We start from the raw sequence: 27,012 nt of genomic DNA, 5'->3' as shown, positions 1-27,012 counted from the left end.
GCATACGGAGCGTATCTGTGACGGCGACAAGAACAGTCTCCGTCTCATGCCCAGCACGGAAGCCGGACTGGAAGGGGTCGAAGGATATTTTCCAGGATATGGTCTGCTAGTTTTTGCTCCTAACATTTTATCTGCATCAGTGGTTGGCATCTTCAGAGGCATGTCATGGTGCAATGTGTTTCTCTCCATGGCACATAGTAGAAATGGAGTCCAAGACAGTTTTGAACTGCCATTTCAAAATGCAACTGTGTAGCAATACTGCAGCACCTATGCAAAAAAGTGGAAAGGTTGTCCTTCTGTGTCATTGATGACATTCTACAACTGTCAGGAATAATATATATTTTATCAGTAGCATGTGGAATAAATACAACCAAAGATGGGGGAGGGGCAAAATGATGGGGGAAAGGAAATGTATGGAATGATTTCACAGACATTTCCAAGGCAGAAGGTCTCACTACTGGGAAAATCTGTGGTAAACTGTACATGCAGAAAAAGCCACTACCATGCCAACTGCAATTTTTTTCCTGGGAGCTGGAACCAAAGGATCTCCTGCCCCAAGTAGGCAAATGGCACACTTAAATTTTATGTAAATTGATCCAAATCCAGCATAAAGCTGGAATTATTGGACTAGTAAGTGTTATTAGGTTGGGAGTTAAGTTCTTTTATTGTTTTAATTACTGGTATATCTATTGTAAGCTACCATGAACCATGGGGAAAGGCAGGATATGAATATTTAAATGCATACATACATACAAACACATCCTTTTTACTTGCTATCAAAGTGAAGAACCTCAAGCATCTATCAACTACCTTCCTTGCATAACTGTTTCTTACTAGTTTCACAATTTTATGTGATCTTTCACATTCCATTCCATTAGCCACAATATACTACCTTGTTTACAGAGACTTATCTACAGCTCACCGAACTTTACCAGAAAATGTACAGCTCAATCCTAGGCATGTCTTCTCAGAAGTATATATCATTGCATTCAATTGGACAGTACCCAATTTGTGTTCACAGGACTGTAATCTTAGTTGTATGTATGTACGAACAACAACATAATCCAAACTGGCTCTTGGTAAAAATGTCATCATTCACTTCAAGTTGAGGTCAGTTAGAAAAAGCATGAGTGAACAATATAATGGAGTTTCAAGTATAGTTTTCATTCAATTAGCATTTATATTCTTCTCTTCCTTTTTTTGCTCAGCAGCAGACAGTAGCAGGACAAAATCTCCAATTTAAATGGGCTTGGTGCCAGTTTAACTCTTTAAAAATATACACTCGATGATTCTGTAAATGAGAGGTCAGTGACACGCAAAGCTGGCAGGTGTAACAACAATGATAGGCTCTTTGTATTGGAAATGTCAACAAGAAGTTGCCCAGAGGACATTCAGGACACTGCCTGGCCAGTTCAGGCCGCAAGTGACTGACAGTTTTTGTGACAACATGTTAAGGGCAAGTGTCAAGACATTTGGTAGTGCTTCAGAAAGCTGCATAATAAAAAGGGGATGCAAGTAGTATCACAATGGGACTGATTATTCAGCTGATTCTCTGCAACACACTACCCACTGGATGGTTGGGGGGGGGGAGTTTTCTTATTACTGACAACAGCAAAGATAATCAAACAGATCATGCCATCTGAATCTCAACACTTGCTTTATTTTTAAACAATAGAAACAAATTTTCTGTCTCCTCTTTTACAAACATCGCAGAGGATCCCAGAGATTCTTTACAGAGAATATGCACCTTGCTGGCAATTGTTGGAGATGATGAAGTCTCAGTTATAACCCTGGGTTTTTTTTTTCATTTTCTAAAGCTGCCTTTGGGAAAAGTAACACTTACTTTCTAGGTGCTAAGTAGATAGTTGCTTTTCTCCAGTCAATGGCTTTTACAAGAGAATTTACTTATGTGTTAATCACCTGCTGAGTAGTGGGAGAATCTCTCCTTTGATCAGAGGGAGAAATACTGGTTTTATTTTACATCTTCTCCTTCTCCCACTCCCTCTCCCTCTCTCTCTCTCTCTCTCGCTCGCTCATTCAACTGAGTGATTGCTGGAGGGATACATTTCAGGACTTTTATTTTATTCTCAGTATTTTGTTACTTATTGCATACTACCACCCAAGGCATCAAGGCTAAAACCGAATGCTCTTTGTGGTGCACTCACATGACAGGCTTCAAAATGGAAACAATATTAAAGTTAAACCTGTAAGATCAGATTTTCCAAAATCTTGAAACATGGGCAGCTTTTGAAAACTTCAATGTCAGATCAAAGTTTGACCAACAAACTGAAGGTATCAGTTTAAAAAAATCTGAATGTTTTGGTTTTTGTTTCATTAAAAAAACCCCCCAAAAACCTCCATGAATCTCTAACTAAAATGATTATATAGGTAAAATAATTCCGAACAGCAACTACCTGGCTTTCCAGTAGTGAAACTTGATTGAACTTTTTTAGCTTTTCACTTGTTGACAGGTCTATGCTATTATGTCTCCCATCAATCACAAAGATAGAAACGTTCTCTCCCTCCACCCATCTCTAGCCTTCCTTAAACATTCTTGTATTAAAACTTTTTTTCTTAAAACTGTAACATCCCTGCATTTGGGCCCTCTTGATGTTACTTCACAGAAATCTTTCACCCAGAAGGGCCTTCCCTGATGACCTTAGCGGTACAAAAGGGTCTCGAGCAGTGAGATGTTCCATGAGGTCATATAGCACTTCTAGTGGTGTGTCGGGCAGGAGATCATTCATGCTGGAAGAACCAGGGTGCTCAAGAGGGGCAGACAATGCATTCCTGCATTGTGTTCAGCTGCTGCCAGTTCCGTCTTAATTACTAGGCCAGTTTGGGGGTGAGAGCTTTTTCTGGTCATTTAGTGGCAATAGCAGCAGTGCTAAAGCACATGTAGTATTTTCAGGGAGCAGCAGAAGCTCTTGATACATGTCAATTTAATGACCTTAGAATTTGTTACTACTGATCCCACGTAGTGCAGTACATTGGAAGAGGGAGCTCAGTGTAGTACCTGGCTAGTGCTGCTGGTGACTAAGAAGAATGCCACTCAATGAGGTACTATTATTACTACCTAAACTTATTATTTAAAAATAACAAAATACACTTACAATCAGAAGGCTGTTAAAAGAACTGAGATTCATAGCATACATGTCCATTCTGTTTGATCAGCCTATTGACAGTACAATAGTTGAACTGTTTTCTAAATAATGATAAATATTACTAAAAAGAGCCAAAAGCATCTCATTTATTTATAACTTGCTGATGACCCAAATGGAGAATCTAGGGAGCGGAATTCCCTTTCCTTAAAATCTACACAAAATATTTAAGGTTGTGAATTTACCAGCTGTTCTCACTTGGCAGCCTCATCAACTGAAGTGGTAGAATTGTGAAGCTTTAGGGAACTACAGCAACTCATAAACCTTGTAAATCCTTGTAAAGTAAAAAATTTAAGATCTGTGAGAAAGAATAATTCTTTAATTCAATTCCATTGGGATTTGTCAGCTTCCAAATATGTTCCTGGTTTTAAAGATCTGCATGTAACAGAATGAGTTAATTCCAACTTGTGTTAAGACAAGTCAGTTCTTATAATTAAGAAAGTTCAGGGGAGTATTAGTAGGAGATACCAGTCAGTCAGTCAGTCAGTCAGTCAGTCAGTCAGTGCCTTTTATCAGCATAAACAGGAGATACCATTATCCTCTCATTTATGAAGGAGCTCTTCAATATCATATTCAGTATTCAGGGGAACTACTTCAAATCTCAGGTTTGGGGGAAGAGATTTTACTAGGAAGGGCACAATTTACAGTATTTGCTACTTAAAGGTAGTCTCTTTCTCACAATACTAGAACCAGGGGGCATTCATTGAAAATGCTGGGGGGAAGAATTAGGACTAATAAAAGGAAACATTTCTTCACGCAACGAGTGATTGGTGTTTGGAATATGCTGCCACAGGTGGTGGTGATGGACTCTGGTCTGATCCAGAAGGCTTGAAGCAAAGCCATGTTGAGTTCAAACCAGGGTGTCCCATATACTAGTCTAAAACTCCAACCACTTTGGCTTTTGTGTGGTGGCTTCTTCTAAACTGTAGAAAGCAGCCAAGCCTGGATGATCCAAGCAAGTCAAGTACTAGCAAGTCACCCAGTGGTTACTGCCAGACTTTTTTTTTTTTGCATTTTCAGATTTTTATTGGGTTTTTTTACAAATACAAATAATCAAGATATTATAGTAATCTTTACATTTAAATCCCCCAATTAAAAGAAAAGAAAAAGAGCGAAGATGGTGTAATATTGAAGAAAAAGAAGAGAAATAAGTGAGAAATAATAAGTGGAAGGGAAGAAAATAGGGAACAGGAGAAAGAGAAAAAGAAATAAAGAAGAGAATAAGGGAGAGAAAAGAAAGAAGGTTTACATTTCCAATCTGTATTTACATTTCTTCAAACAATAAAAGATAATCGTTCAGCAAATTTATATTCGTCTTCTTTGGCTTCTTTGGCTTCTATCTGTACATACATTAATGTTGTTATATACAATTACGTATCCACCTATTTGTTTTGGACAGCGTATTTTTGTTCTAAGTAATTATTCCATTGATCCCACTGATTTTTTAAATTATAGGTTTTTTCTAGTATTTCGTTCCCTTGAAGTTGAGCAATCTTTATAAGCTCTAACATTTTCAAATGCCAATCAAACAAGGTTGGAATATTTGAATTTTTCCAGTTCTTCGCAAGTACCAGTCTGGCTGCTGTTGCCAGATATTGGAATATCACATTTTTTTCTTTATCAGTTATTTTACTACACATTCCCAATAGATACAACTCAGGTTTACATTTTAGTGGTATTCTAAGCATTTTTTCAACTTGTTTATGGATTTGAGTCCAAAACATTTTTATTCTTGGGCAAGCCCACCACTGGTGAAAAAATGTACCATTTGAAGAACCGCATTTCCAACATACCGCTGGTTTCTTTGTAATTTTTGATATTTGGGTTGGCGTAAGATACCATCTAAATCTAATTTTAAACACATTTTCTTTAATATAACTACTGTTTGTGAATTTCAACCCTAGCTTCCATGTGTTTTCCCAATCATCAAACATTATTGGATGGCCCAGGTCTTTTGCCCAATTGACCATATAGTCTTTGACAGGTTCATCTTCCTGTTCTAGCTGTAAACAAATCTTATACATTCTCTTGATTAAATAATCATCTTTCTTTATCAATTCTTGTTCTAATATATCTTTTTCCCCTTGATTCCAAGGGGACTTGATTTCTTTAGTGAATATATTATGAATTTGGTGATATAACCACCAGCTAACTTTCCATCCTTCTTTGTGAAGGTTTGCGATTGATTTAAGCTTCCATTTTGTATTCCCCTCGTGGGGATTTCTTTCTAATAAGTCGGCATATTTAAGTCATCCTTTTTCTAAATTGTTTCTGTTTAGTAGGGCTTCATGTGGGGAAAGCCACATTGGAGTATTTCTATATAATAACTTTCTGTATTTCTGCCAAATCCTAAAAATGGCAAATCTGAAAGGGTGGTGTAGGAATTGTTTATTAATCTTTTCTTTGCCATACCACAAGTAGGCATGAATACCAAATCTTAGGTCGGCTTCTTCTAGGGTAAGTAAATTATTATTTTTCAATATGAACCATTCTTTTAACCATGTTAAACTAGTAGCTTCATAATATATCCTTATGTTAGGGGCAGCCATTCCTCCTCTGTCTACAGAGTCACTAAGTGTTTTGTAGCGAACCCTCGGCTTTTTTCCTCCCCACAAAAATTTTAATAAGTCTTTTTGCCATATTTTAAATGGTTTGTTAGTTTTGATAATGGGCAGATGCTGGAAAAGAAACAGTAATTTTGGGATGACATTCATCTTTAAAGCTGTTATTTTACCTATAATAGACAGTTGGAGTTTCGTCCATCTAGTAAAATCTTGCTTAATCTTTTTCCATAGCACTTCATAGTTATTTTCATAAAGATTTAAATTGGTTGGGGTTAAGTAAACTCCTAGATATTTGACTTTCTGGGAAATTTTTCCCCCCCATTGAGCTTCAAAATTATCTCTTTCTTGCTTTTTCATATTTTTCACCAAGATCTGCGTTTTTTCTTTATTAACTTCTAAACCTGAAATTTTACTATAAAGATCTAGGTGTTCTTTTATGTATTTTAGACTTTGTAATGGATCTTCTAAAATTATAACAAGGTCATCTGCGAATGCTCGAATTTTATAGTTCTCTTTTTTAATCCTGACTCCTTGAATTTGCTTATCCCCTCTAATTTTGTCAATAAGCAATTCAAAAACCAGAATAAATAATAAGGGAGATAGGGGGCATCCTTGACAGGTGCCACGGTGTATTTGGCATTCTCGGGTTCTTTCTCCATTAATTATTATCCTTGCGAATTGGTCTGTATAGATTCTTTCTATCCATTTAGTAAATTTATAGCCAAATTGTTTCTTCTGTAATACCTCTATAATTAAGTCCCAATTTAGACTATCGAAGGCTTTTTGCATGTCCAGAAAAAGAAGGGCCAGCTGTTTCTCCGGATGGTTTGCAAAATAGTCTATAATGTTAATAATTATTCTTGTGTTGTCTTTCATGTGCCGCTTTGGCAAAAAACCTGCTTGATCGTGGGGTATAATTTCGACCATGACTTTTTTGATTCTATCAGCCAAAATTTTAGCAAAAATTTTATAATCGACGTTAATCAATGAAATAGGTCTATAATTTGCGATGTCAGTTTTATCTTTACCTTCTTTTGGTATAAGAGAAACGTTACCATGTTTCCATGAATCAGGTATACCTTGTTTCTGGTATATCATTAAACAATTTCTCTAGAAATTCAATTATTTCTTCGTTAAATTTCTTATAGAATAGGCTTGTCAAGCCGTCAGGCCCAGGGGTTTTGTTCAATTTTAGGTTTCGAATTGCCCCAAAAATTTCTTCCTTTGTAATATTTTCGTTCAAAAAATCCTGGAATTTAGTTTGTATAGGTTCTATTCTAAACCGTTGAGCTAATTTGTGTATATCGTCTTCTCCACTCAGATAGACTTTTTTCTGATACAGTTTAGAATAGAATTTGTGGAATTCCTCCTTAATTTGCTCATTGTCAGTAATAAGTTGTTCATTTACTTTAATTTTAGGTATCGTTTTTTCTGCCTTCTTTTCTTTCAGTTTCCATGCAAACCATCTGTTTGGTTTATCAGCCTGCAGGAAGGTTTGTCTCTTAAATTTATATTCTTGTCTATAGGTGTCTTTTGTGAGCTGTATTTGCAATTGTTGTTTTAGAATTGCAATAGCTTGTTCTATTTTATTCCTATCTCCACCTTTAATCATTTGTTGTTCTTTGTCTTTTATTTGTGTTTCTATGTTTGATATAGCCATATTCACTTCTTTTTTCTTCCTAATTTTATGACTGGTTAGGATTCCCCTAACAAATGCTTTAAACGCATCCCAGATTAATTTTTTGGGAAATCTATCTTCAGTATTAATCATAAAGAACTCCTTAATTTTTTCTTTGCAATCGTCTAAGATGTCTTCATCTAGTAATAATCTATTGTCCAAAAACCATCTAAGCTCTTTCCGATTGATTTTTAGAAGCATAGGCTTATGATCAGTCATGGTACAACCCAAAATTTCCGCCTCCTTAACCCACTTAGTAAGCGATTGAGATATTAGCATCATATCTATCCGAGTACCTGTATGAAATTGAGAAGAAAAAAACGTAAAGTCTTTTTCTTTGGGATGTTTGAAACGCCAAATATCTACCAAATTAAACATTTCTAAACCTTCAAAAAAAATTTTTAGGTAACTTTCCTTGATCCATTGAGGATGCTGGTTTCCCTCCATAGTATTTGTCTAAATCAACATTAACAACTCCATTCATATCACCTATAAATAAGAGACCTTCGCATTCAGTCCAAAATTCCATAACCAAATCAAATAATTTTCCATAAAATTCATTTTTGTTTGAGTTAGGAGCGTAAACACCAACTAACAAAATTTTCAACCCATTTATAATTACAGTTACCAAAAGAAATCGACCTTCTGGGTCTTTACCAACTAGGTAAGGTTCAAAAATATCTTTAACATAAATCACCACTCCAGCTTTCTTGCCTTTCTCTCTGGCTGCTACAAATTCTTTTCCAAGTTTCAAATTTTTAAGTAAGCCAGTATCTTTAGCCAAGACATGGGTCTCTTGCAAACAAACTATATGAGCTTCTTTCTTATATAAATAATTAAAAATATTTTTCCTCTTAACTGGATTGTTACATCCATTAACATTCCATGTAATAATGTTCATTATTTATTAATCAGAAGTTAGTTTTTGAAAACCAAGAAGTTATGTACAAAAACAAAAAAGGTTAAAACCAACCAGAAAGGTTAGTTAGTTCAGATATTAAGTACCACTTATTTCAGTTCTTTCTTAAACTTTTTTCAAGAACTCCAGTGCCTCAGGTTTGTTCGATATGAATTTCCTGCTTCCCTTGAACTGAAAAGATAAACCATCAGGAAATTCCCATTTATAGTAGATGTTCTTCTTCTGAAGAGTAGCTGTTAAGTCTATATATTCTCTTCTGGAGTTTAATATTTTAGCAGGTATTTCCTTAAGAATAATAATTTCTATCCCTCCCACTTTAAGTCTCCCATCATAATGTTTGTGGAGGATTTCATTTCTGAAAGATTTCTTTAGGAAAGAGACAATGATGTCTCTTGGGAGATTTCTCTCCCTTGCTACTTTAGAGTTGATCCTGTAGATCTCATCTATTTCTTGTTCCACTTCTTTGTTTGTTTTTCCCAGAAATTCTGCTAAGGCATTCACCATTCTAGTTGTTAAATCTTCATTTTCCTGTTCTGGAAGCTACCTGAATCTCAGAAACTTTTCTTTGTGTTTCATCTCCAGCCAGAGGTTGTCATCCAAAGAAGAGTCTCTGTCTGTTTCCAATTTTTCAATTCTATTTTCGACACCTTCTAGTCTCTGGTCCATATGTTTCATTTCATCAATCATCTGGTTCATACCACGTTCTAAAGTTCCTATTTTTTTGACTTCAGTTTTTATTCCAATTAGGTCTTCTTCTATCTTTTTAACTTTGTCATTGGTTTCTATAATTGTGTCAGTGATTCGATCCAGTTTGGCCAGAACCTCGCTGATAACAAGCTTATCAGGGGTGTTTGTTTGGGCTGTGGGCTGAGTTCTCTGGTTCTGTTTTCTAGGCGTCATCTTTGGTTTCTTATGCCCTCCGCGATAGAAGTAGATTTAAGGCACTTAAAGGCACAGGGGTATGGCACAAGTCTCTGACTAACAAGTCTGTTATAAAGCAGTTCAACTTTTGAGCTTTATTCAGCTCTCTAAAAGTCAATAAGTATGCACAGATTCCGAACTTAAACAAAATCAGTTGGCTAGACTCTTCTTATTCGGCGGTGCGTTTGGCAGAGTTACGCCTATTGGCTTTAGACACATTCGGGAGATGTTGCTAGGGAGAAAGTTTTTGAGGCAACGCCCCTGCACCCCGTGGCGCTTGTGAGTGACGAACAGGGCTCCCGCACCCCCGGAATTCGCCCTCCGTTCGCCAAAGTGCTCACCGCTCTTCGACACCCCACCTTGGTGCCTCACTTCGCGGGGCTGCTGGTCTCTAGGCGCTCGGGCTGCGGCGTTCCGGAGCCCCGGGAACTCGCCGCCTCCGTCGTCCGCGCCGCGCTGGGTGTGCCCGTCGTCTCTTCAGACTTCTACCCGCATGAAACCCTTCGCAGAGCTCTTTATACCTGAGCTCTGAAATAAATTGCAGCCTTTGCCAACTGTAAAGGACTGTTTAATGTGCCTCTCACGCTCCGACCATTCTCGAAGCTCCTCTCTCCACCGGAAGTCGCACCGGAAGCCATTACTGCCAGACTTGACTTTATGAGTCTTCCCTCAAAGGCCAAAACAGCCCAGGAAAGGGCCCCTTTCCATCCCTTTGCCTTTTCCTGACTGAAATCAATGCTTGAATACTGTCACTTCCAGTGCTACACTACTGGTTAAGTAAAATGACTCACTCAGAGGTTTACAATTGGCTAGGGAGAATGTAATGGCACTAAAGCAGCAGCAGAGCAGGACAATTCAGTGGCTTCAACTGCAGTAAGAAACACAAAGAAGAGAAACACTTGCAGGCCTTGAAAGACAGTTACTTTGAAAGTATCAGGGAACAACAATTCAGTTAGGGTTGAATAATACTAGGCAGGGCTATTCTTTAAACAAACAAACAAACAAACAAACAAAAACAACTCTGGGAGAGTTGATGCCTATAATTTCTTGTATTTAAAAAGATGATAAATAACTTTTTTGCCGAAGGTATTCCATGGGAATTAAAATGTACAGACATTCATTATAATAGTAATGATTTTTTAAAAAAAAATATTGTTTCTAGTAGGAAATTTCTTTTGTCTTTTGGGAGCCAATTTCAATTTAACACTCAAACAAGAATAATACATGAAAAGCTGCACATTCCAAAAAGCCTCTGGGCTCCAGACAATGGAAGAACACCCCACTGCATAATTAAGCATAGAACTGGTATTCATTTACTTTATGAGAAAATTTAATTGAACAGTTCTCATTTTGAAACTTTCTGATTTTATCCTTTGCATGCTACAAATCCCAGTTTTAATGTAGCCACATTTTTATAGGCCGCAACCTAAATAAAAGTTCCAAATCTGAAAAAAAAATTATGAAGATCTTGATTTTAAATAATAAAAAGCAACAACAGCAATCATTCATTTTATTTCATAAGATGATGTAACAATTTAAGGCATTTAGGGCTGAAAACCTGTATGTTTAAATTAAAAGTTTGTAAGCCTGAAATCCTAGGCTTGTTTACTTGGTAGCAAGGCTTATTGAAATTAGAAGCATTTACTTACAAGTAAATATGCTTAGGATCTTGTTGCATGCATCCGTTTAGGAATGTAATATTTTTTATCTATGGTAGACTCCAAAGTCAGGTTGTGAAGTGCCTCTTTCAAGAAGGAGGAATTTTCAACACAGCTCCTCGAGTGCTATAAAAGCTCCAAAGCATTCATAAGGAAACTTAGAACTGCAAGGGACGGCTGGTGAATTCTGGAGTTGGTGGGGTGCATCATGCATGCCTATTAAGCATGTGCTCCACATTTACATGTGTAGTGAACAGCTCTATAGCACAACAATGTCTTTATACATGTTTTTGGACGTACTTCTCTTCATAGTCCCAGTGAATGATCATAGTCTACCCTTGATTCACTTGATCAACAAATGAGTCCAGAACTGTTCAGGCAGAAAAATGCCTCCAAGCATATAAGCAAAGTGATTTTTTTTCTCCTTACTACTGAATAACCAAAGCCATACTCTGATGACACGGTGAGCAGAAACCCAAAGTCTACATTTTGTGGCTTACATTAATCCAAGAACAACATCAAAAATGTGACAACATGTTGTTGAATACTGGTAATTATTTTGTTTATTTTTTATTCAAACCTGATAGAGTTGCCAACTTCCAGGTGGGACATGGAGGTCTCCCAGAGTTACAGCTGATCTCAAGACTACAGAGATCAGTTGTGTCTGGAAAAAATGGCTGCTGTGGACAGTGGTTCTTTGGAATCACATCCTTGCTGAGCTCCCTTCCCTCCTTCTTGTGGAATCTCCAGGAATTTCCCAGCTCGGAATTAGCAAACCTAAAACCACCACATCCTTCATGATAGTGGGACCCAAACCTAATTTGCAACAACAATACTGTCAGGTCAGGGAGCGAGGTCAGAATTATTACACACTGTAAATCCTATTCAGTGTACCACTATTATCAAAGCCAGGATCTTCCACAGCTTCCCAAAGATTATTTTGTGCTAGTGGACTCACTGGACTCCAGAAATTGCACAGTCTTGCCATGGTTTGACTGTGTCAGCAGAGATTCCCAGATCCTCAATCTAGTTCCAACTGAGTATACTTATACTAACTGACTGACTACAAGATTTGCTATTGCAAATTTTATTTTCTTGTTTCTTAGCTGTGCAACTTTCTCTGATGAATCTGTTAATGAGGAAGGAAAAGGGTCTTGTTATTTCAGGCCTACCCACTTTAGGTGTGTCTTTTTCTAATGTTTGAAGGCCAGGTCGTTTTCTTCATCCCTAACAGTTAGCTGCGCCCTCTCCACTCTAGAATTATTCAACTTTATTATTTAAAAGAACAAATTAAGTGTTTTCCTTTAACAAGCTCAAACCAGTAGAGTTGTCTATGCTGCCAAATCTTGTTGCACAACCTTTATACCATTCCTTAATCAATAACCTGACTCATATTCTCATGAGAAAGATTTAGACGTTTATCTTTCATAATTAGTTCCTGTTAAAGCCTACTATGAAACAAAAGACAAATGTCAATATTACTTGCATTTTTCTTCATATAAAATAATTACTGGATTCCAGAACATTCCATAATAAGGATATTCAAAGATCAATTAATTTATTCCAATTTTTAAAAAGTGTTCAGGTCCTGGAATTTGAGCAACGATTTGTACAGAATTTCAGTGTAAAAATTCTTTTTATTAGCCTTGAAGCAACACAATATTAGCATGCATACATCATGACAAACTTCTCCTTGTTTACCACATCAAAGCAGAGTTCCCCTCCTCCTGTTAAGCCTCTCCCTTGAGTTGGCAACCCTATTCAAAACAGTTTTATCAATCCAATTAAAAACCTACCCTGATTTAGTTTCTTACCTAGACTTACAAAGGAAGCCACATTAAAATGTAAACTAAGAGGTGTGAACCACTACTGAACTTGATCACATCCTTAAATAAGGTTTAAGACTCCATTACAAACCAAAACCAAATATTTCCAAGAGACCTCTCTCTTTCTCTCCCCCTTTCTCTCTCACTCTCTTTTGCACTTCTTCTAAAATGTTTAATCTAGAAACTATTTTAACATGTTAATCTGCTTCAACAGCAAAACCAGTAATCTCTAAAACTGCCTTTGCCCACTTCTCTAGAACCTTCCTTAACACTGCCTTGTGCCAGCAGCAAACAATATATGGTAAATAGGAAACACCCTTTGTAAACACAAAGATTTTCATAGCAGGGATTTATATGGAGCATTTTTTCTCACTCATGCAATCCCATAAGAGTTCAGGGTGAATGAAAAAGACAGCAACAGTTAATTCCACTATATCCTGAGTTTCAAGTCATTACTGGAAGGTACCAGTGGTGCTGTTGCACCTAACTGCATACCAGAACAAGGAAGTAAAATACCAGAAGAATATATATCACTGAGCTTAGCATTTATACATGCAAATTTCTTTCCCGAACCTGAAAACAGCCACAAAATATCTCTTATAGTACAAAAAGTAGCTAACAGAAGCAAATTTCATGTTTTTAAAAACACAGGCTGATTCCGCATGGGCTAAAAACAGCAGTGTGAAAACGGTGTGAAAACAGTATAAACCCTTGTACACTGTTTTAAACCCTTTTACACCATTTTCACACCGTTTTCACACTGCTGTTTTTGGCCCATGCAGAATCAGCCACAATTACTTCTCAAATAAACTGCAGTATTAAGCACTTTTCCCAAATGTTACAAGTGTTGGCATCCTCTCCCTAAATATCAAAGTATTGGGTTAAAATAGCAAACATAAAAATGTATTATTATTATTAATAATATATTATTATTATTATTATTATTATTATTATTATTATTATTATTATTATTAATTCGATTTTTTAACCGCTCTACCCCCAAAGGGCTCACCCTGGTATCACCCTGCAAGGTGCCATAAGACTTTTTAATTCTGTTGCTGCAAAAACACACTAACTGCTCTGAAATTTAACTAGCTAGACAAAAAATAATTAAACATTATAAAAATTGTTTACATTCATTGATGGATATTCACTAGATGTGTGTGAGATGATTAACATTTTCTGCAATTTTGGACCTTTACATACATACATACATACATACATACATACATACATTGATAATAGCGTATAACAGAGCTCCTTGTCTGTATGACATCAGCAGTGACCCACATCCAGTGGTAATTCAATTGGCAATTTGCTGGAAAACTACCAGTTTCTGCTTCTCAGTGCTGCAGAATGAAGAATGAATCAAGTGGCCTGACCAGATGATATACCATATATACTCGTATATAAGTCAACCCGAATATAAGTCAAGGCACCTAATTTTACCCAAAAAAACTGGGAAAACTTATTGACTTGTGTATAAGTCTAGGGTGGGAAATGCAGCAACTACTGGTGAATTTCAAAAATAAAAATAGATATGGCCGGGTGCTATTTGGGGGTCTCTGCCACTGCCCCCCATCTCACCAATTCCAAGGTCTCTGTCACCGACCTCTCCATCCCACAGCTTGTCCAGCATACCCAGGTTGACTGGCTGTCACCCGCTGAGAGCCAGGGGCTGGCTGCTGCCGAGAAGAAGGCAGCAGCAGAGAAAGCGGCTGAAAGGGAGAAAGCAGAGAATAAGGCAGAGGAGAGCGAAAAAGAGATGGAGTCTGAGAAAGCGGCTGAAAGGGGGAGGCAGAGATGAAGGGAGAGGAGAGTGGAGCAGAAGCAGAGAAAGCGACTGAAAGGGGGAAGGCAGAGAAGAAGGCAGGAGAGAGCGAAGACGGGAGAGGGGGAACTCCACACAAGAATTAAGTGGGACCCGCACTCGTGTATAAGTCGAGAGGGGCTTTTTCAGCACAAAAATGTGCTGAAAAAGTAGACTTATATGCGAGTATATAAGAACATAAGAACATAAGAACTAGCCTGCTGGATCAGACCAGTGTCCATCTAGTCCAGCACTCTGCTACTCACAGTGGCCCACCAGGTGCCTTTGGGAGCTCACATGCAGGATGTGAAAGCAATGGCCTTCTGCTGCTGCTGCTCCCGAGCACCTGGTCTGTTAAGGCATTTGCAATCTCAGATGAAGGAGGATCAAGATTGGTAGCCATAGATCGACTTCTCCATAAATCTGTCCAAGTCCTTTTTAAAGCTATCCAGGTTAGTGGCCATCACCACCTCCTGTGGCAGCATATTCCAAACACCAATCACGAGTTGCGTGAAGAAGTGTTTCCTTTTATTAGTCCTAATTCTTTCCCCCAGCATTTTCAATGAATGCCCCCTGGTTCTAGTATTGTGAGAAAGAGAGAAAAATTTCTCTCTGTCAACATTTTCTACCCCATGCATAATTTTATAGACTTCAATCATATCCCCCCTCAGCCGTCTCCTCTCCAAACTAAAGAGTCCCAAACGCTGCAGCCTCTCCTCATAAGGAGATGCTTTAATCCTTCAATCATCCTTTTTGCCCTTCTCTGCGCTTTTTCTATCTCTTCAATATCCTTTTTGAGATGTGAGGACCAGAACTGAACACAGTACTCGAAGTGCGGTCGCACCACTGCTTTATATAAGGGCATGACAATCCTTGCAATTTTATTATCAACTCCTTTCCTAATTATCCCCAGCATAGAGTTTGCCTTTTTCACAGCTGCCATGTATTGAGTTGACATTCCCATGGAACTATCAACTAAGACGCCCAAATCCCTTTCCTGGTCTGTGACTGATAGCACTGACCCTTGTAGCATGTATGAGAAGTTTGGATTTTTTGCCCCTATGTGCATCACTTTGCATTTTGCTACATTGAACTGCATTTGCCATTTTATTTTATTTTATTTATTTTTTAGGCTTATATACCACCCAACCCCCAAAGGGCTCTGGGCAGTGATTTTTTATCCCAATCACCTAATTTATCAAGGTCCACTTGGAGCTCTTTGCAATCCTTTGTGGTTCTCACCACCCTACATAATTTGGTATCATCTGCAAACTTGGCCACCATGCTACCCACCCCTACTTCCAGGTCATTTATGAATAGGTCCCAAAGCACTGGTCCCAAAATGGATCCTTGGGGGACACCACTCCCTACATCTCTCCATTGTGAGAACTTCCCATTTATACCCACCCTTTGTTTCCTGTTCCTCAACCAGTTTTTAATCCATAGGAGGACTTCCCCTCTTATTCCTTCATTGCTAAGTTTTCTCAACAGTCTCTGGTGAGGAACTTTGTCAAAAGCCTTTTGGAAATCCAAGTAGACAATGTCCACTGGTTCCCCCTTATCCACATGCCTGTTTACACCCTCAAAGAACTCTAGTAAGTTTGTATATAAGGTATGTTTTTCAAAGATTTTATTGAAAAACAGAAAATATTCTAATACATAGATTCCTCAGCTTCAGCATCATGCCAAACATGTTTTGTTGTAGACCTGGGCCAGGAGCTGCTTTTCCCTGCCCAACCTGGATCAGAATCTCCTTTGTTCTCTCCCCTTGGTTCCCAGCTAAACTCCGTTTCCTGCCCCCATCCCACCCTGTAGATCAACCTCTCTGATCTCCAATCATTTGGCCACTTGCTTCCTTTGTGTAATTTATTCAAAGCATTTAGGCTTGCTCTATCTGGAGATCAAAGGTTCTTCTCAGGCTAGTGTGAATGTGCCCGATATTGTAAAAGAACAACCTCCTCACAGTCAGGTTAAGCCATTGTATCTTGGATTTACATTTTCCATTCTTTAATTTAACTACCGTCTTTCCCCGAATATAAGACAGTGTCTTATATTAATTTTTGCTCCCAAAGATGTGCTATGTTTTATTTTCAGGGGATGTCTTATATTTCTGTATTCTGTTCGTCAGGCATGCTTCCAAACAAAAACTTTGCTACGTCTTACTTTTGGGGGATGCCTTATATTTCGCACTTCAGCAAAACCTCTACTGCATCTTATTTTCCGGGGATGTCTTATATTCGGGGAAACAGGGTATATACAAAATATTTTGAGCAGCTCCTGTTTCTTTCTCTTCAATTTTTATTGCTCAGTTATATGTAAATTTGTCTGTACATTAATTGTAAAAAAATCTGTTCATTCAGATAATATGAATTATATTTAATTATACAAGTCACATTTTGATGTCTTGTAGTCTTCTCCTTTTCACTGGATTTGACAAGTCTGTTGGAGATCATGCCTGATATATTCAGCATTTACATTTTAGAACTTGAAACCATCTGTTCACTTTAATATTAGGCACAGGTTATGTTTCAGAGGGAAACACACACACACCCATTATCTATCTGTTCTTAGGCTTACATTTTTAGACATTCCACAGTGCCTCAAACTGCTCTTTAAACTCTTGAGTTGAGAGATTTATGAGGCAAATATCACTAGTGAGTACACACCCTTTCCCCCCAATTTCCCCTTTAAAAGAATTTGTTTCAAATCAGAAGTTGCGACTTGAACCCCACATTTAAATAGTCATTTTAGAGTTCTGTGGGGGCAGTTTTTAAAAATGCCACTGGAAAAAAATTTAGCTGGATACAACCTTTGGACTGTAGGCTAAAGAACCCTTGCATAGTGGGAATTGACACCCAAGTTCCCCACCCCCAAATTTGGTCTGGCAGTCTAACCATTATGCCACTAACAAACACATGGTGGCATACGTCTGAATTGAATCCTCACAAGATAAAATCCACCAAAACCTACTTTCAAATAAGCTTAGGATCATAATTTAGATCTCTGTCACATTATTCAGTTACTGCTCTTAATTTTATTCAATTTAAAACACTTTTAGCAAGCCTCTCTCATAACTTACGCTGACGTAGAACACATTTACAGTGAAATACCTACCCATTGGAAAATAGCAAAGAAACATTTCAGTTCAAAAAAATAGCCACAAAAGCTATTTTAAATCATATTGTATAATAACACCTAATGTGTAGCAGACACCAGAATTATGCACTGCAGTATGTATATGAAAATAATAACATTCTTGCATGTTGATAGAGTGACTTTATAAACAAATGATAGAGGCTTCTTAGACTATATATGCAATAGCCTATGCTTCAGAAACTGACAAGTATTCCAATCAAAATTACCAAGACCTCCTATTCATTGTAAGAAGGATAGCACTTTGATTGTTTATTTCTGCATGGCAGAGGGTTGGACTTGATGGCTCTGGTGGTCTCTTTCAGCTCTATGACTCTATAATTCTAGGGGAAATAGATCTATGTCTACATTTCAAAAGAAACTGGAAAAGTGAAATCTGCTGCTTTGAATTTTGCAATTCTCCCCATCGCTTGTTCATATTTAACAGGGTGCTAGAACAAAGCAGGATGTCAGTGGACTCTATTTTCCAGGTGTCCAAAGTGAAAGAAAGCGAGGGCATTGGGATACAAGAAGACAAGGGCAGAATTTATTTCCACCTGCCGCCATTACCATCAGCAACAAGTGGGGGAAGGAATGGGAAGGAGACGAGGAGAAGAAGGAAAGAGAGAGAGGCAGCAAAATGGGAAACCTGGTTATTTTTCCAAACACAGCTTTGAGATGAGATAATGCAGTGGAATCACTCTTCATTACTAAAGAGCTTCTGAACTCCTTTCTCCCTGTCACTGTCTGCCTGTCACTGTCCTGCAGACATTTTACTGGGCCTGTGTGAAATGAACCAATGCATCTGTTAAGATTCACAGAAAAAGTAATTAATATGTCCTTTGCCTATGTCTCAACTGATGTAGAAGAAGGTAAAGGGTGGGGGAAAACTGGAATCAGAAAGAAAGAATATACTGTTAGAGAGAGACATTATATATCAAACAGAAATGTAGTGTTTTATATCTTTTTCTGACTGATACAAAAAGCAAGTTGTCAGCAACATGCCAACCTGTGAATGAACAGATCAAGCATTCAACGTCTTGTGCAATCTGTAAAAATTGACAATTTGACCCAAATATTATGCTTTCTTCTGTGTGTTCCAAATCCTCACATAGAAATTCTGGTGGCTGTTCCAGAAACAGTCATGCTTTTATATGAAACATTGACCCATGCCTGTATGAATAAGCAGTGTATATTTTCCTCTTAACACGTCATTTTTCACAACAATCCATGCTATTCCTTGCACACCAAAACATCAAGTTTTCTTGACATATTCAATCCTTTCAAACTAAGCCACATTTATCATTGTGATACTTTATCCACTATGCCATACAACTGAGTAGAACAAATGTAGAGTAGAACAGCCGGTTAGGAAACAGTAAAAGTATAAAATGCTGCATTTCAGCATGATGTTGAATTAAATATGTATATGGAAAAACATTTCAGGAAATGAGCATCGAAGGACATTCCATGGAAATTCATTTTCAAGATAGAAACAAATTTCTCTTAGTGGATATCGAACTTACCTATGATAGCAGTTCACGAACATTGACTCAAATGATTATTTCAGGTTGCATTATAATTCATGTAACATTGTCTTGAAACACACATAGAATCCATTTAAAATTCTGCAACAGTATACATTTGCCTTTGAGTAAATAAGGCTCCTCTCCAATCCATGGAGCTGTAATCTATGTATTATTTGTTTTATTTAGTTATTAATTTAAGGAATTTATGTAGCACTTCTCCAGAGAAATGCCAATTCAAATTGTGACACATAAGATATTATAGATTGCATATAATGGCAATTATATTAAATATATAATAGGGTTCAGGTTTGGGAATATTTTAGGTTTGGAATTATATTTCAGGGCATTATAGCACTGCTACAACAGTTCTTTCTTTGCTTTTAGCATTACTTTTATTTACAGATTCGGTCTACCAATAAAATACCATAAATGCATTTATTTATTTTACTTTTATAAGACTTTACCCCCCCCCCATAGGGCCACCAAGGTGGCTAACCAATTAAAAAACAAAGTAAAACCTCACATTAAATGTCATTAAAAACAACACATAGATACAGCATTAAACCAATTTAAAACCAGAGCTTAAAATGAATAAATAACACCAAGATAAACACAGCCATGTGCAATCCATTCCCATCAGTAGTGCTGTAATAAAAGTGACACATTATGAGAGAAAAGACTGAGTTCTTCCATTTTAGTTTTAGTAATGGGGAGCTACCAACTTTATCTGCACACATTCTCATCCAGAACTATTTTCAACAATTACTATCCAGACGGATGTTCATTCTATCACTTTAGATGAAAACATTAAATTTCATTTTTATGACATATGCCTACCAATGTAATTTAAAATTTAAAGAATATCAAAGTGCATCTAAGTAAAGAATAAAAAAAATTGTATCTCACCCCTCAAAACAAAACTGGAACTTTGGTTTATATGAACTGGCTATGCCCATATACCCTCCTCATCATCCTGCGAGCCAGACATTAGAAGATGCAGAGAGGTGTTAGCATTGGGATGAAAGAAGAAAGGATTAGTTACATTGGTGCAATTGAAGATACACTGATCTTCACTGATGAAAGCAGAACTTAGCAAAAAAAAGTTACAAAAATCAAACACTGATTATACACAGCAACTAAAGAAAGAATAGTGTCAACATTCCTTCCACCCAGTTAAAATGTTGTGGATAATCAGATTGAGTAGCCATTAAGTTTTGCCAAAGGTGCATTCAGAACTATTGTAGAAATGTACTGACTTCAGTAAGATATCAGTAATGGTGAGAACCAACTAGTTTCATTTTGTGTAAAGAAAAAAGATATAAAGCCTGATACAGAATCAAAAACCTACCCAAACACAGTTTTCTACATTACCAATACTATCCATTAATTCATGCATTAGGAGATGCATTGATCCCTGTGGGGCAGAGTGATGAACTGCAGTACTGCAGTCCAAATTCTGCTCACAACCTGAGTTTGATCCCAGTGGATGTTGGTTTCAGATAGCTGGCTCAAGACTGACTCAGCCTTCCATCCCTCCAAGGTCGTTAAAATGAGTACTCAGCTTGCTGGGGGTAAAGTGTAGATGACTGGGGAAGGCAACAGAAAACTACCCCGTAAACAAAGTCTAGTAAACATCATGATGTGAGGTCAATCCAAGGGTCAGTAACTACCTTTGCCTTTTAGGAACAATGTTACAATGGGAAATTGAACACTGTAAGCAACTTTGTCTCAAGTCCTCTCCTCTCCACTGTTTTAAATAAATGGTTTTGAAGTTACTTTTGGCTACACAGCAACTCTATTTGCTGACTTGTGGCCTCTAAAACATATACTTATTTTTAATAAATGCCATCATGTTTGTGCCATATGGCCCAAGAGATGAAATATTCTAACCTTGAAAATTCTTAGGGTGTCATTCAGATTGTTGTTATTGAAACCAACAGAATTCCCTGTAATAGTGTTTCATTTTCTTATGCCATGTACTTCATTATTTATTTGTTTGCTCCATTTATACGCCGCCCTACACCAAAGTCCCAGGGCAGTTTACATAATGGGGTTAAAACATAGAACATTAAAAACCACCATAAAAATCCTTTAAAACAGTCAATAAAAACATCCATTAAAAATCCCCACCCCTCCCACCCCCTGCCCTTCAGGTGGCATTGATATGAGGGATTCTGGGGATCACACATTGAAGGCCTGGATAAAGAGAAAGGCACCAAAATCTATAAAGTGTCAGTGCCTAGTGAATTTCTGCAGGGAGGGTGTTCCACAGCTTGCGGTCTGCCACAGAAAAAGCCCTCCCGCATGCCCCCTCCCGCTGCACCTCGGCAGTAGAAGGGATCACTAGGAGGGTCTCCCTACTTGACCTCAGCGCATGGGCTGGGTCATATGGGCATGTACAAATATTGCTACTGAATGTTATTTCTACCGAGGTATATAATGAGCAACTGAATTTGTCATTTAAATAGATATTAGGGCACATGACATGTATACTCCTAAATTAAGCACAAAAAGCTATCAAATATAAATATACTTTAACACAGAATTAATTGGAGTAATTCATTTTTAATGGTAATTTCAGTGGGGTGGGTACAGGTGAATATTTTGTGGTATTTTTACCACAAATTTTGTGGTAGTCTTACCACAAATTAATTTATCAGTTTCAATGTGTGCTTCTAGTTATATATTCCTTTATCTACTGGTTTTTAGTCCTTTTACCAAATGATTTGGTTAAGGTGATTTTTAGGGAATGAAAATAAGCATTACAAGTGATCCTTGTTATTTGTAAAAAAGTAATTTCTCCATTTTAAAAATTCTTTTCCTAAACACAAAAATTTCACGTCACCGTTTCGTGCTTGAACTTCTTGTAGATGATCTATTTCTCAAAATATTCTAGTACTCCAGCTGGTCTTGTAAAAGCGCATCATGGAAGGATTGGGATGCAGGTGATTCATTTTCTATGACATGTTTGCTTGCCAATGCTACTATCTAGTATGGCAATCAAATAAGGTTAAAACTTAGATGGAATTTTATTTTTATGACATATTAATAAGCAGCACAAGGCAAGCCTCAACATACTTCCCTTAAATTGCTTTTACTTGATGCTGTTGTTTTTGACAACATATTATGAACTACATGCACAAATGTTTCCAACACACTTATTAAACAATGTTCAACATTTTTTGGATTGAAATATCTTTGAATACAAAGAGACATTTACCTGAATATTATCTGAATAATGGTTTTATTTATATATATGTGATACAAAACAATAGATGTTGGGAACAGGGAATTACAAACAGTAGCATCAGGCAAATCTGAAATGACACCAAAGGACTGACATCTGGGCACTGGATGAGACACAGTGCAAAGAAGCAACTGTGTGTGTGTGTGTGTGTGTGTGTGTGTGTGTGTGTGTGTAGGTAAATAAATAGCTATGGTTTGAAAGTTTGTTTTTACACCACAGGATCCCATTTTTCAAATGGCCCTTTTTCATTCATGCTTTAGAATCTAGGAAGTTCATTATCATAGTGAATATAAATAATACTGGGTTGTACTAAAATCTTAGGCCCCTAGATTGTTATATCACTCACACTTCCATGTTACTTTTCTATTTTAAGGGCAGTCTTATCAACATACAGTAGCTGAATGGTGACAGTATGATAACAAATTTTAATAGTTATCTTATGCCAGTTTAAACCTTGGTTATGGTGGACACAGAAGTATCATTACACTGTCATAATTTTTAAATCCTTATAACTGTTGTGCGGTCATAACTATGATAGTACAACAAAGAAGAAATAGGAGGGGGGTTGGTCATCATATTCAAGAACTGGTCAACAATCCAGAGCCTAACCTTCACCAGAGCTAAGGTAGATCTCCACTGTCACTGTGAAGTTAAGATAACTGTTGACCAATAAACAGCTGAAAACAACTAGTTCCACCTTTTTTCAGGGCTGCCATAAAGGGGGAAGGATTGGGAATTGCTCTGGAGGCCTAAGAAATCATACAGTCTACCTGCCTCTTGAGAAAACAAGCCAGCACAATATATATTGGTCTGAGCCATCAGGTTAGCATTCAGGCCTTCAACAAAAATTAGAAACCTCAGTAGAAGCCCAAATTGTTTTGTTTAATCCTTTGAGTGATTAAAATTCATAGCAAGGTCTCTTACTATGCTTGCCTGTTAGATTAAGAGTAAAACAATCAGGATTTCTAGGTTTATGGATTTATTAGTAGAGAAGGATGCTTTTTGCCAAAAGCTGCAAAATGCAGGTAATGCCCCACCATCATTCTTGCAGGATAAGAGACAAGCATAGGGCAGGATAAAAATGTGGTAGACAGACAGACAGACAGACAGACAGACACACACACACACACACACGCATACACACACACACACACACACACACACACACACACACACACAGAGAGAGAGGAATGAAATACAATTGGATATTATTTCAGGGCACCAGCTAGGGTCAAGGGCAATTCACTGTTCTCCTGACTGCCTCCAAATTACTGGTGATATGACAAAACCAACATGTGGGCTACATGTGGCAGGACAAAATGAGGAGAGAGATTACAAAATCTAGTGAGAAAATACTAGTAGATACCTAATTAATTTAATACAAAAACAATATAACAACAATCAAGTAAATGACCATGGGTGAAACAAGGTAAAATGGAATGGAGGGAACTGGGTAAGTGGAAAAGATATCCCTGATTATATTCTTAAATGAACTGTTCTGTATTTCAGAACCCTCAATTATTTTGTTTCAGTGAATTATTAGTTTTGCAGCTTATCAAAATTCAGATCATACAAATGTGATTTAAAGAAGAGTCACAACCACATCACTGAATGTAATTGCTACATTTGTATACAATGAAATTATTCTAAAATGCATGGTGGTATCAAGTCTGAGTTAAAAAATGTTTTCACAACATGATAAGTATAGATCTTCTGAATTACACTACTCTGACTTCTTCTCTCAGTGGAAAACTGTGCCTGACAAGACTTGTCACAAAATACCTTTCATATCCCTGAATGCAAAGACTTAATAACTCAACTTCATTTAAGTAAATCTAGTGATAATGTGCTCATCTCATGAAATAGTCTCTTTTTTTAAAAAAGGAATCATCTTCTTGACTTATTGTCTGCTGTCTGTGACTGACGCTTTTGAGCTGTCAAACATGTAACTACTGGCTCCTGAGACTATGAAAGCTTTCTGCGTGGCGCAAACAATACCATTTTTATATTCTGCTTGCCACATAAGGTATTTCATTTCTTGCACATTGGGTATTTACTTGCTGTGGCCTGAAAAGACTTCATGTTCTTAAAGTGCATAAGGTCATTTATTTAAAAAAAATCTGTCACTGTGCTAATCTTCCACAGTCATTTTACAGGAAACATGTAAATTCAAAAACAATTTGTTGATGCCCAGATCTGAACTTATATGCAACATGAATAGATTTAGAAGAATGGATGGAGATCACTGTAAAGCTTTACTGTCTGGCAGACAACGTTCTGTTGGCAAATATCAGACTGCTGTCTGAATAACTAATTCTTGGGAATGTATTAATACAATGGGACCTACTTTTGAGTAGACCTGCTTAGGATTGCTCCCCAAATGAGCAATCAGTCCAGATTTGGTCCATTCATAATCTTAAGGGAATCTTAAGGGGTAGGTGTCTTTCAAGACTATTCTTACTATGGTAATTGGATTAGTGGGCTCTTGAGCACTTCCCAGTTCGAGCCTGCTAAATCTATTTTCTTTTCCTTTAAATCCACAACTGACAGTGCAATCCTGAGCAGAATTATAGCCTTCTAAGTCCATTGAAGCTAATGGGCTCAGAAGAGTATAACTTTGCTTAGGAATGCATTTAGCTGTGACTTCAAATTGCTCATAAAGCGGAACAGAAACACAGGAAGTAACAGACTTCCCTCTGTGATACACCTCTGAAAATGCCAGCCACAGATGCAGGCAAAACATTAGGAACAAGATCCACCAGACCACGGCCACACAGCCTGGAAAACCCACCACAACCAGTTGAATCCAGCCGTGAAAGTCTTTGACAATACTTTGTGTGACAGTTCCCCTATGTGGCACCCTTCTCATATTCCAGAAAAGTGGGCAAGGTCATTTGCCCAGTAAAACATATGGCTGGCAAGTGGTTCCCACTTTCAAATAGCCACAATTGAAAGGACTGGGGATGAGTAAGCTACGAACTTCCCTGAACTGTGAGCTGCATTCTAGGGATGAAAGTAAAAGGTTTGCTCACTCCCTGCCCCTGTGACCTCATCCTAACACTAAGTGGGGGGCAAGCCAACTGAAAAGAAGAGAGTAACTAAAACCATCATAGTAGCCACCCAAGAAAAGAGAAAACTGGCCACCGTGAAGTTGTGGTGGTGGTTTTATTGCCTTCTCCACAGTCAGCTGGTCCTCCAGACATTGAGACAATCTCACTTTCTCACTTGACCTGCTGAGCCTCATGATGATGAAAGAGAGGAAAGTAGGTAAGAAAACACTTCCCTTCAATCCAGACACCCAAGGGCTGGTTATGGTTCAATAGTGGTGAGGAGAGACAGCCCTACCTGAACAGTGATAACTCCAGCCATTTAAAAAGTTATGGCTACATACAACATCAATTTTATGTGTGTGCCTGGTGGGGCAGTGCACAGGGCATACAGTAATCATGTGGCTCTTTTGGTTGCCAGTCATTGAGAATGAGCTGCAGAGTAAAACTGGAGTAATGAAAGTACCTGAAAATGCATGGGTCGACGAATAAGAAAACACATACAAAGCAAAAAGAGGATTCATATGATAAAATTGGCAAAGCTTGATTTACTGGACAAAAGTCAGCTAATGACTCTCTTTACAGTAGCCTAAAGTCCCATCCAAAGGGGGGGAGCAAATCTGCTTCTGGGAATGGTGTGGGCTGCACCAGCCGATTTGCCCTCCCTGGGGCACTTACCCTGGCAGAGGGGCGATCCTGCTGGCATGCGGCAGCAGCCGCCTCTCCCCCCCCCCCCCAGATCTGGAATGTGGTGCCAAGCATGGCTCCATGGTTTCAGCACCCCTGCTGCCACTGCAAGGGTGCTGAAACCTTGGCAGGCTGAGGGTGGGGCTGAGTGAAGAGCCAACATTAGTTGGCTTCCTCCCAGCCTTTGCCGGCGTTATGCTGGTGGGTCGTAGTTTGGACTTCAGCCACCCTTTTGGCAGGTGTAAGTCCACTGTGGACCACTGAGGCTTTTCTGAGGCAGGGAGGCAATGGGAAGCCTTTTTTATGTTTGTATGTTCTTATTGAATTATTTTATTTACACCTTATTTTAAATGCTGTTTTAATATTTTGACATTTGCCCTTTTGGGATCCTAATTAGATGGAAAGGCAGATTTTCTGGAGAGGAAGAAAAAATAACAGAAATACAAATCATTCTTGCTCGTCAGTTCTTTTTCTACTATTTTTACTATATGAATGTCACTTGTAAAGACTTCTGACCTTCTGCATTGCTACTTCTCAGTTATATTAGGGAACTGTATGTATGTAATAGCTTAATCCATCACAAAACAAGCTGTTTTATAAGAGTCGTTTGAGCTAAAAATATGAAACAAAAATCACCTTGGTTATACCTGGCCAGATGGCCACTGTAGATAATTCGCAGTTTCAGGTAACTGCTCTATTTACATATCTTTTCAAATACTCCCTACATGTATCAGATGAATTCCATTCATTTTTAGCAATCTATGCCCAATGCCACGAAATATACCATTTATCTCCTTCGGTTCACTTTACGTATCTGAATCTTATATTAACCA

At 37.8% G+C, this 27,012-nt stretch overlaps 1 protein-coding gene across 10 annotated transcripts in view; it reads right to left on the bottom strand.

Annotated features, from left to right (window-relative positions):
* ERC2 (ELKS/RAB6-interacting/CAST family member 2) overlaps positions 1 to 27,012 on the bottom strand; it is a 660,221-nt gene that overhangs the window by 159,788 nt on the left and 473,421 nt on the right. For 5 of the 10 annotated variants that reach the window (XM_048488070.1, XM_048488076.1, XM_048488075.1 and 2 more), the window contains one exon: positions 20,105 to 20,171. The exons of the other annotated variants lie outside the window; for them this stretch is intronic. In XM_048488070.1, the coding sequence (XP_048344027.1) occupies positions 20,145 to 20,171 (27 nt within the window). In that variant the 3' untranslated portion in view covers positions 20,105 to 20,144. The remainder of the gene's footprint in view (positions 1 to 20,104; positions 20,172 to 27,012) is intronic. 10 annotated transcript variants of the gene reach the window in all.

The sequence above is a fragment of the Sphaerodactylus townsendi genome, linkage group LG03, assembly GCF_021028975.2.
Source record: "Sphaerodactylus townsendi isolate TG3544 linkage group LG03, MPM_Stown_v2.3, whole genome shotgun sequence".
NCBI classification, from domain to species: domain Eukaryota; kingdom Metazoa; phylum Chordata; class Lepidosauria; order Squamata; family Sphaerodactylidae; genus Sphaerodactylus; species Sphaerodactylus townsendi.
This window is presented reverse-complemented; position numbering and strand designations above follow the sequence as displayed.